The 12,220-nt window shown below is 31.6% G+C and overlaps 1 protein-coding gene across 5 annotated transcripts in view; it reads right to left on the bottom strand.

Annotated features, from left to right (window-relative positions):
- LOC118201423 (uncharacterized) overlaps window positions 1-12,220 on the bottom strand; it is a 204,816-nt gene that overhangs the window by 114,709 nt on the left and 77,887 nt on the right. For all 5 annotated transcript variants that reach the window (XM_085824882.1, XM_085824880.1, XM_085824884.1 and 2 more), the window contains one exon: window positions 8,977-9,075. In XM_085824882.1, coding sequence (XP_085681008.1) covers window positions 8,977-9,075 — 99 coding nt within the window. The remainder of the gene's footprint in view (window positions 1-8,976; window positions 9,076-12,220) is intronic.

Raw genomic sequence — 12,220 nt, 5'->3', positions numbered from 1 at the left:
TTTAATGTTAATTATATTCTATATAACATATTTTTAAAGTATTTGAATTTAATAATATTCTATATAACATATTTTAAAGTATTTGAATTTAATAATATTCTAATTCTTTTAAATGTTGGTATGATGGTTTTTAATTCGATATTCAATTTCAGTAATATTTTAATCTAATTAAACGTTGGCACAATGTTTTTATAGTGGTATTTTTATTCTCTTTTTTGCTATACGAAAGCAATAATAACCTTACTTTAGTATTTTATACTCATGGTAAATGTATTTATTTACACTTGCCTGCTATCTTAAAAAACAACAATTTCAACAAAAAATTAATTTGTTACTTTTAACGATATTTATTTATTTATTTTTTTTTAAAGTTTCCAATACTTTACTATGCATAAAAACAGCATTTTTCAAGATGGCTGACGATTGTAAAAATCGCGCCAATGTAAATCGCCCAAAATCCGTATAACCGTCTACCAAAGTAGTACCATTATTTTTTGCAGAGTGTAAGAGCAATTTTATAAAAGTAAACTTGAACTTTCAATTATATCAAATAGAATTTCCGATGCTGGAGCTCCCAAAGGATCTACAAAACGAAAGTATGTTTCGATGTCCATCAAACAAAAAGTGGAATTGCTGCAAAAAATGGATAAAGACATGAAGAAGGTGACAGAGAGGTTAGTGAAAACGAAACAATTTCGATTGACAAGTTAGTTGGTATTCTTGGCACAGCAATTACGTGACTTGAACAACGGAACTTTGTAACTGAACAAGAAATTATGGCTGTTTATAGAATTAAAGAGAAAGTATTATCACATAAAACGAAGCAACGTAAACAACTTACATTAGAAGAAATGTTTAATAAAGTAAACAAATAAATATTAAGCTTCTTTTTTTGTAAATTTCGATACCCTTTAGATCATAATTGTTTTTTATTTCATAAATTACGGTTTCATATTTTTAATTGTATAATTTTCTGTACGCCATCTTACCAGATTTAAACTGATGATCTATAATCCAGAAAAATTGATAATCCGGAATAGCCAAAGTCTCGACGAGTCCGGATTAACGACTTTTGACTATATATTAAGTTTCCAAAATGAATATAATATGACAGTGAAAAAAAAAATGTTTTATTTTAATGTTATTTTTTAAATATAATTTCAATATATTACCATTATTTTAATGAAACTTATCAACGTTACAATGTTTTAACAGGGTTCATAGCCACATTTTAGTTAAAAAAATAAGCACCTATAAGCACTTTTCAAGCACATTTTAAGGAAAAAATAAGCACCTGCCTAATTATATTATACACAAGTGCATAACCTTAAAAGAAAAATTAGAGTTGTAATTTAAAACATAAGCAATGCAATATTTATTAAGAAAAGGAGCATTACCTCAACCATGGAAAACAATAATTTTTTTTTTTTTTTTTAATTTTAATTGACAGTTCAATTTACAGAATTAGTTTACAATGAGGGAGGGAAAAAAAAAAAAACTGTGCAGAACTAAACTATATTACAAGATTTAATGATGAAATTTCAGTTCAAAATATAGAAAATAAATAATAATAAGCCATATCAATTGTATTCGTTTGGCACCTAATAAAAAATACAATTTATTTTTCCACTCATATTAATATTTAAATAATTTAATTTAAATCAAAATTCTGAACAATTTCTAAATTTTCATTGCATAACAGTTTTTCCTTAACATATATTCCAAGCAAAGTAATTTAAGTAAAAAAGAGGCACATTTCTGAAATCAGAAGACGGGAAATTGCTTCATGCAGTCTCCTTTAACAGTAAAAGCTTAACTAACCCGCATACTCGGAAATTGCCAAATATTCCGGATAGTAACTGGAAAAAGAGGAGGGGGGGGGAGATAGTAGCCATTCTGTAGATTTCTCGGCTAAAAAAATGATTTTGACATTTCGATATGTGCATCATATAAAAACAGACCAAAGGAACTGAGAAATATTCTACTTAGAAAGCACAGAAAAACTCTTTTAAGTGTTCATAAACAAATCAAAATTAATTATCTCTGCAAAATATCGCAAATGTTATTGTGCAATACGTGCGGCGTAATTCTTCCACATGTGATATTATGCAATCGGAATCAACAGCTGCCGGTATTCGAAGAATGAAGTACTAAATAAAGGAAAAGATACTTACTAATTTGGGGTGTTTCTGATCCTAATTTTCAACAGACTGCGTTAAATCTCCGGAATAGAATCAATCTTCGCTTAGGTTGGGTAGACCGCAAAAACTTTTAGTCCTATTCAATCCAGATTGGACAGTGACGGGGGGGACCGCTGCTTCAATATTAGAGATTTTGCGGAGAAAGTGGAGAACCTCTCAATCTCCGTACTGTATAATGCATTGGGGGGGGGAAAGAAATTATTTTGACTATTCGATTACCTTCCTTTTATTTAAGCCATTCCGAATATTATTCCCTAGAAAGATAATCTGTGTAAAAACACACCCATTTTTGGAAGTTTATCTATACTTCAGCAGTTACTGCAACTATATTATTATAAATATCCATGCATATACTCATAATATAAGCATAACAATCATAATAAACACGAATATGAACTGACCACGCGGAACGAGAATGCAAATTATTAAAATCTTGATACAAATTCAAACGTGTGTAGTATTTGGGTGGAAGGAAAAGAATACCGAATGTAATGGAATTTTCTACCATTTTCGCAATTCTTTGACCAATAGAATGACGTGCACCTGTCTGTACTCTCGTGGGCACCATAGGTTACAGTAATGCAGAGAAAGGGGGGAAAAGCAATTTCCGGGAGTATGATTCACCATCTGACATTGCATATAAGGAAGAAAAGTTGTTTATTAAGTTTCGGCTTCGGAACGGGAAAAAAATGCACGTTCATTTAAAAAAAAAAAAAAACACTAAAAGCAAAAAATAAGCACTAAAAACAAAAAAATAAGGGCTTTAAAGAAAAAGTAAGCACCTATAAGAGCCTTTATATTTTATTTTCAAATATAAGGACTACCTGTAAGAACCGCAACGAACCCTGTTTAAAAAAAAAATCGTCGAAAAATTCTCAGATCTCGGAATTAAACATTTTCTATAGAAACTGATCTTAAAATCGCAAAAATGTTGATAAATCGCCAAATTTAGAACCGTTTAATAAGAGAATTCACATCCCCAAAAGCAAAAAGTTGTTTAAGAGCTCTTTATTAGAAAAAACGAATTTCGCGATGCTTATCTTTCACTTCTTGCTTAGAGCCTCGAGTATCCATCATTTATATTAGAAACAGAAACAAATTATAACCCATGAACCCATTCAAAAGGTAACCATACACATCAGAAAATTGCCTCCAAAATGCTAATTCACACTCAAAATAGAAGTCGTAAAAACAGATAGAAATTTCAGATGATTAAAATTAAGGACCTTCTGCTGATTTTGGCCAAAATTAAGGACTTTTAAGGACCAAAAATCGATTTAAAAAAATCTAAGAACTTTTAAGGAATCTTAAGGACCATACGAACCCTGTTCAGGCATTGTACTTCTTTTTTCCTCTGCCAAACTGGACAACAGCAACCATAAGCTGCATGGTTTCCTTTGCAGTTACAAGGTTCATAGCCACATTTTAGTTAAAAAAATAAGCACGTATAAGCACTTTTCAAGAATATTGTAAGAAAAAAAATAAGCGCCTGTCTAATTACATTATACACAACTGCATATTCTTAAAAATTAGACTCATAATTTAAAATATGAGAAATGCAGTATTTATTAAGAGAGAATAAGCATTACCTCAACCATGGAAAATAATTACTTTTTTTTTTTTTTTTAATTTTAAATAACAGTTCAATTTACAGAACTAGTTTACAATGAGAGAAAAAAAACTATGCAGAACTAAACTATATTACAAGATTTAATGATGAAATTTCAGTTCAGAATAGAGGAAATAAATAATAATAAGGCATATTTATTCTATTTGCTTGGAACTTAATAATAAATACAATTTATTTTTCCACTCATATTGATATTTAACTAATTTAAATCTAAATTCTGAACATTTTCTAAATTTTCATCGTATATCAGTTTTTCCTTAACAGATATTGCAAGCAAAGTAATTTAAGTAAAAAAGAGGAACATTTCTCAAATCAGAAGACAGAAATGCAATCATCCTTTAACAGTAAAAGCTTAACTACCCGCATACTTGAAAATTGGCGAATATTCGGACAGTGGAGTGTAACTTGAAAAAGAGGAGCGGATGGGGGGGGATAGACTGTAGCCATTCTTTAGATTTTTCCGCTAAATAAATGTTTTTGACATTTCGATATGTGCATCATATATATATATATATATATATATATAAACCAACAGAACAGAAAAATATTCTGCTTCGCAAGCACAGTAAAACGCTTTTAAATGTTCATAAACAAATCTCAGACCGAACATCAAAATTAATTATCTCTGCAAAATATCGCAAACGTTATTGCACAATACGTGCACTGTAATTCTTCCCTACATGATATTATACAATCGGATTCTACAGCTGCCGGTATTGGGAGAATAAAGAACTAAATAAAGGAAAAGAAAGAGACTTACCAATCTGGGGTGTTTTTCATTCTAATTTTCAAAAGACTGCATTAAATTTCCGGAATAGAATCATTCTTCGTTTGGGTTGGTAGACCACAGAACTTTTAGTCCTATTCAATCCAGATTGAAAAGTGACAAAAAAAAAGTCCATTGCTTGTTTTGCAGGGAACTGTAACAGTTTCAATATTCAAGATTTTGCGGAGAAAGGGGAGAACCTCCCAACCTTCGTACTGTATAATGTATTGGCCAAAAAAATGAAATTATTTTGACTATTCGATTACTTTCCTTTTATTTAAGCCATTCCGAATATTATTCATTGGAAAGCTAATCTGTGTTAAAACACAACCATTTTTGTAAGTTTATTATACTTCAGCAGTTACTGCAACTATGTTATTATAAGCATTCATACATATGCTCATAATATAAGCATAACGATCATAATAAACACGAATATGAACTGACCAAGCGGAACGAGAATGCAAATTATTAAGATCTTGATAGAAATTCAAACGTGTGTAGCATTTGGATAGGAGGAAAAGAATGCCAAATGTACCGGAATTTTCTACTGCTTTCGCAATTCTTTGACCAACAGAACGACGGGCACCTGTCTGTACTCTCTGCGCACACCAGAGGTTATGTTAATGCAGAGAAAGGGGAAAAAGCTATTTCCGAGAGTATGATTCACAATCTGACATTCCATATTAGGAAGAAAAGTTGTTTATTTAGTTTTGGCTTTGGTACGGAGAAAAATTGCACGTTCATTTAAAAAAAAGCACTAAAAACAAAAAATAAGGACTTTAAAGCACCTATAAGGGCCTTTATAAATATACTTATAAGGACTGCTACAAACCCTGTGTTAATGCAAAAAAAAAAAAAAAAAAAAAAAAGGGCATTATCACAGCTGTCAGCTTTATGGCCAGTTACCGAACATTTTGCCCATGCTGGTTTACACAAGGTTTTCGTGTGCCCAAACTGCCATTAAAAGCATCTCATCAGGTTTGGTTCTTACTGACATTAAAAGCATCTCATCAGGTTCGGCACATACAGCTGAATGGAGCAATGAAGATAGCCTGCCTTAATCCTTTTTGGTAACTCAGGAGATTTGAACGTAAGAATGACATGCTTTATAGGATGCAATGCACCATCTTTACAGAATTTCATTGTCTTGCACTACACACATTTTGATCTTCTTGGCTCTGCTCTTAACTCTTCCTCAGACACTGAAATAAGGTCTGGTTCAGAGATAATGCTACGACAGAAGTTTAAGGATTTGTGTGCTGACACGTTCACTGACACTTGGCCCCTTAATGTCATTTTCATTAAAGTTGCAGACTGTGTTGAGGAGCCTGTCTGTATAAGAAGGTCACCAGATCAGATATGCTTTATGTTCTTAGGCTCTCAGGCTACTACAGTTGTATATTTGTTTATCAGGAATGGAGACATTTTAAGGAGTTCACCTTTAGTATTGCTTGCAGCAACACACCTAGGTAGTAAATCAGTGGAAAATTCCTCACATTTGCATCAATTCATGATTTTTCTGTTATAATAATAACATTACCATTTGATTGAGAGGTTTTAGAGCCATGTTTGAAGATTAAGAAAGATTCGAACCCAGCAGCCCCACCCACCACAAGGAGATACAGACTTCTATGGCAGGGTTAACTAGGCCTTTATGCAATATGAAGCCCCCACAGTCAGCTTTACCGAAAGCAGGAACTTCTGAAAGCCACTGACAATCCCCAAGCCCCTGACGCAAATGACAAGTAACCAGCTGACTGACACTAGTGGAGATAACTAAGTGCCTCCCATTTTGATCTGAAGTAGAGGCCAAAGCAGTGTGTTGGGGTCACTACCTTGCCCCTCAAATACCAGGACCCTCCTTTCCAGCCTTACAAGTCACAACACACAGCAGATGCATAGGCAGTTTTTCCATGAGAAGCTAGAAACAAAGGAATTGTAACAGCTTCTCACTTTCAGTTCCAACCTTCGAAAATGAAAAACACAAGGAAGGAATAAAAGGGAAAAGAACAGATAAGGAGAGCTGAAAAGAAAAGAGGAACGATCACTAGGGCTTCAGGACCATGAACCCCCTCTCACCAGGAGAGTGAGATCCCTTGAAGGGCTAGGAAACCTCACGATGATTGCCCATCTATACCCCTGAGGGTTTGCCAGCAAATTGTGGTAAAAATATCTGTAAGAATACAGAATTTTGCTGGTGTAAATTGTGGTAAAAATTTCTGAAAGAATACAGAATTTTGCTGCCAAATCTCTAAAGGACGACGAACAATGTAAGGATGCAATTGCAAGTAACTACTGTCATTGAGGTTAGCATGATGCTGAGTCTCTGCAGTTCTCAGACTTTTTTGAAGCGATAACAGATCACTGTGTACTCACGGAGCATAGCGGAAAAATTACAGAAAAATCTTATGACAAATGTAGCTGTTTTATTTTTTTAATCTATCACATAATCCTTAATTAGTTTGGTTTATATGATTACGGCAAGGCACACGAAGGCTATTTACTAAAATAGGAGGGACGCTTTCATAGAGTTTTCTAAAGGAAACTGGTTCCTATCCAAGCCACACAGCTAGTCTTTTCGTCTAGAACAGGGCTTCTCAACCGGTGGCACGCAAGAGAAAAATGTGGTATGCAAAGAAGCAAAGTATTTTTAACTATTAAATTCAAAAACTAATACCCCGACATCTTTATTAAGTTTTTTTTCTAGCACTTGTAAATTTATGTGATCTGAGCTTTGTTCAAAAGTGGTGCTTGTAGTAGTACTTTGTAGTGGTGGTACTAAAGGTTTCCAATTTTTGTTTAGATGGTACAAGTTAGTCAAAAGGTTGAGAACTGCTGGTCTAGAACTTATCTCAAATCTAACTACCAGTGTTCAGTGACTTTATCATTTGACTGTTTGTGGTCTAATTCTTATTTAATAATTAAAATTTGTATCTTAAATTGCTAAAGTACGCTTTCTGTTTTATGGTTATGTTTTCTTAAACTGCTGAAGTATATCCTCATAGTGTAGATAATGTGTATATTATACTAAGACCATGGTCTTATTTGTATAAGAATTTGTAAATTTATGCATTTGTTTATTGGTTAGCATTTGATTTGTTTATAGCATTTATTGAATTACTGTTCTAGTATTGCATTAATTTTCTGCAGTTGTAAGTTGGGTTTCCTGTCCAATGATGTGCAGTCTTTGGCAAGTTATGAATTTTGTTAAAATTTCCACAAAGAAAAAAATTTCGTACACAAGTAGATTATTTTAGCGCAATTATATGTGAAACTGTTGTATTTTTCTGTGTAATATAACATAAAAAAAGTAAAGAGTTAAGCTATGTCTGAAAAGTAAGAATGCAGGCACAAGTCCATTTAATATTGAGTAAATAGGTATCTCGTAATTTGGTGAGCTTTCAGCAAGCTGGCAACAATTTTGGCAACTACTTTTTGACACCAAATTTGACAAGAAATCATAAAAAACACCAAAGTTTATGACATTTTAGTCTAGTATTTTTTGGTTGCCATTTTAGCAAGAGTCCCTAATAATTACATTTATTCAATTACAATACGTAATTGAATAAATGTAATTGATCACTATATTAGCTATAACCATAATTCGGCCCTCATATACTTTCCAGTAATTGTGAGAAGTAGAAAGTACTAGAAATATCTCATTAGCCAGGCGACAACTATATAAGGTGGGAGAAAGCATCTGTTCTTAATTGTTGCTGTTGCAAGTTGTTACTTCAGCGTGAGTTCGGACTACCGAGATATCTCTAGTCAGCTTTCTCTTTAGATGTACTTTGCACTGCATTGTGTTTAATGTTCGTAATAGTTTTGAAGTGTAACTACTGATAGTACTCTGTGATACAGTGAACTCCTGTACATATATTTCTGCGGAAAATTTCAGAACCCTCAAATGTTATCAACCTATCATTGAGGACCTGTATGCATTCAATACATTGCGAACCCGTACGCACGCAACAAGAGACATATATATACTAAAATTACTATTGCTATATATATATTCAATAAGCAGGATTTTCAACGAAATGGGCAATAATTTCTGATATTTTTTTAAATTCAGATCTAATTTTCTAAAAATCAGAATTTAAATTCTTATTTTAGAGCAGAATTTCCAGAGCAAAATACTATTTACATGTGTTATATAATATTACCAAAACACTTTTATTCATAAAATTAGTAACACACTAACCTTCTGTTTCCATTTTTATTCATTACACAAACTATTTCTCAACTGAAAATACTAAACTAATGCCGAAAACAAAATACATGAATAATAACATATCTACAGAAATTTTAAATTTCCATTCAATTTATTAACTTAAGATCAAAAGATAAATTAATAAATATCCAAAGAGAAATACCCAAAGGAAAGTCTTTAAGTTTCTCTGGTTTCTTATTTTCTTTCTTCTCCTCATCTGATTTTGGAATTTCTTTCTTCTCTCCATCTGATTTTTCATTTTCTGGAAAGAAAAAAAACTCTGACATAACACTACGAAAAAAAAAGGAGTGACAGTAAAAAATAATAACAAACGGAATTAATTTTAAAAGAATACACTTAATGATATACATTCTGAACTATTTTGCAAGAATCAAGTCGAAATATTTCAAGATTCCACGAAAATGTTCTGCAGGGTTCGTACACATTTTCTTACATGAAAATTAAGGACTTTTAAGGACCATCAAAGAAAAAATTAAGGACCTATCAGCTAACAAAAAAATGAATAGAATAAAGGAATTATCCATACAACTGACTTCATGCTTGTAATTTCACTTTAAGAAACTAACAGAAGTGTGTATTATGCACTATTATAAATTCAATTTAATACTTACAATAAAACAATTTTGAAAATTAAACTAACTCCCTACAAGTTATGAAGTAGATAACATTAAATTAGGAACATAATTTCTTGAAAAACATGTATAAGTGTATTTTACACTAATAACAGTCACTATTTTAGAGATTTACATGATAATTATTTAACTTATTTGATATTTATTTAAACACAGTCAACTACTATTATAATCACAATGTAAGAATATTTTGCAGATTAAAATAACTGATTTGTAAACATACAATTTATTTCCTTGGTTTTTTGAAAGATACTAGAATAATAAACTGTACAATAAAAGATACAAAACATTTGTGCTTTTTTTAAATCTGAAATCTTTTCAGCTATTTTAACATCTAATTTATTTATTTATTTCCTTTTCTTTAACTATTCTTCTAAGTTCTTTTGCTTTGATAAACAAATCAATGTTCCTGCTGGTCTCAGCTTCATCTGCTAAAGCATCTACTTCTTCATTAATATCTTTAATGTCCCTTTGAAGAAATTTTTTCTTCTGCTTCATATAATCAATTTCTTCCTCAATAATATTTCTTTTCCTCTTTGAATTTTCAGATTTAGTTAAAGATTTTTGTTCTTCTAAATACTGAACTTCTAAATAACAACTCCACTTCTTGCAGAAGCTGCTGCTGATCTCATTTCTTTATTAATTTCGATATTAAGAACACCTGCTTTATGTAATCAAATACTATGCGTTGAAAAATGTACGATGAGTCACTTAAATTTTCAATTTCAATTGCTTTATTTACAGAGAAGCCCCTTTCCACAGAGGCCTGTTCATGTGAAAGATAAGAATACTTGTCACAATGAATACTTGAATAGTGAAAATATACATTATATATATATATATATATATATATATATAATTTATTTCCTAAACAATATTGATTAATTAATTATATTATCTCCTACGTTTAATTAAAGTAGAATTATTTTAAAAGAGTAAATCCATACTGGTAAGTTATATTTTGATATAACTTACCAGTATATATATAGAATATAATATTACCAGTATATATATAGAAGATGTATATATATATATACAGTACAAAGTCCGAGATCCGGACATCCAATATCTGGAATGATCTAAAATCCGGACCTCAAAGGCACCACCAACCAATTTTTAGGGCTTTTCTGAAGGGAAGGGGTATGCTTTACGCACGCGCATTAGATTTTTTTCCTCATCATAAAAAAACATGTCGGAAATCCCGATTCTTAATCTCAGTTTGGCGCTAAATAAAATATCTCATTATTGAAGAAATAATTATTTTAGCATAAATTTGTGTGATTAGTAACTTGACTCCATAGCTGCTTATCTGCTTGGCATAATCTCAAACCGAAACATTTGTTAATTTTACACCAACTAATATTTTATATCCTTGATGCCCAAATCATGAATCATTATTTATTGTATTTTGCTTTCATCACCACATGTTTATCAACGGATGACAACTTCAGTGATGAATCATGCAGCGACGCCAAATAACAGAGTACTATCCGATTACAGATTTAAGTTTAATGCGCTAAAATGTTGACAAGGGGAGATTTAGCAGAAATTTCTTTCCTTATGCTAAAAATAGATTTTGTTAATGATACTCATAGGACAAACGATTATATTTAGTGCTATTTGAATTAAGAATAACTGATTTGTTATTCACATAAAGCCAGAACCAGTGCCAGATCTCGCATGGCCGCACCAGGCGGCAGAATTTAGCAAAGTTAAACAAACAGAAGTTTTTCATTGTGATGACAATGCCCAATCATCAATCAATTAACGGAGGGCGAAATCTGTAGTATGGTTCTAAATCCAGAAAATACAGCTACCGATAGTGAAGAAAGTAACAGAGAGGTTACTGAACGAGAAAAAATTTTGATTGACAAGTTATTCGGAATTCTCGACACAGCAATTACAGGACTTGAACAATGGAACTTAATAACTGAACAAGAAATTATATGTCTGTAGTATTAGTCTAAAGTATTAGCAGAGAAAACAAATCAAACAACTCACATTGAAAGAAATGTTTAATAAAGTATCTCATTATTGAAGAAATAATTAATAATGAGAAATAATTTTTGTCCCAAGGATTAAATGCACAACAGAATCACTAGAAGAAATGATTATCTAAACACTAAAATATTTTATTAATGTAATGTTGTTTTTTAAACCCTGCTCTGTGACCTTTTTGATCGGTTCTCTTATGTGTGTGTGTGTGTGCATATACTGAGAGAGCTTAGAACATAGATCCAGACTGAAGAGGAGGAATTCTTATTGCGTAGAATGTTGAAATGTTGAATCCGAAATGTAATTAATTAGGAAACTTGGCAGTTGAGTAAGATTAAATCCTCATTTTTTATTTCAATTGACAGTTGTGGCCACAATTCACATGGCACTCTAATTATGCCTATTCAAGAACATTTACATTTTTGATACTACTGCGATAGGAAGGTTAGTTTAAGCAGCACACCAGTGTCTGAACAGCAAGAGTAGAAGCAAAGTGTACAATTATCCAATAAGGAAGCTCAACAAGAGAGGGTTTCGGTTTAAAAAGTTTCAGTTCTCAAAATTTTAAGTTCCAAGTTCCAAATTAGCATCATCATCAGCGTTATACAAGCCATGTGACACAGATTAATCTAGAAATGATGCAGTCCAGAAAAGTTATTTTTAGAACAGAAAGAGGGAAGTTCACATTGCAAATGATGAATTAAGATACTATTCTTATAAAGCTGATTTACATATTTTTTACCTTATATACATATAAAA

This window comes from Stegodyphus dumicola, chromosome 10 (assembly GCF_044657685.1).
Source record: "Stegodyphus dumicola isolate Sdum_Otavi_A_Nest chromosome 10, ASM4465768v1".
Lineage (NCBI taxonomy): Eukaryota > Metazoa > Arthropoda > Arachnida > Araneae > Eresidae > Stegodyphus > Stegodyphus dumicola.
This window is presented reverse-complemented; position numbering and strand designations above follow the sequence as displayed.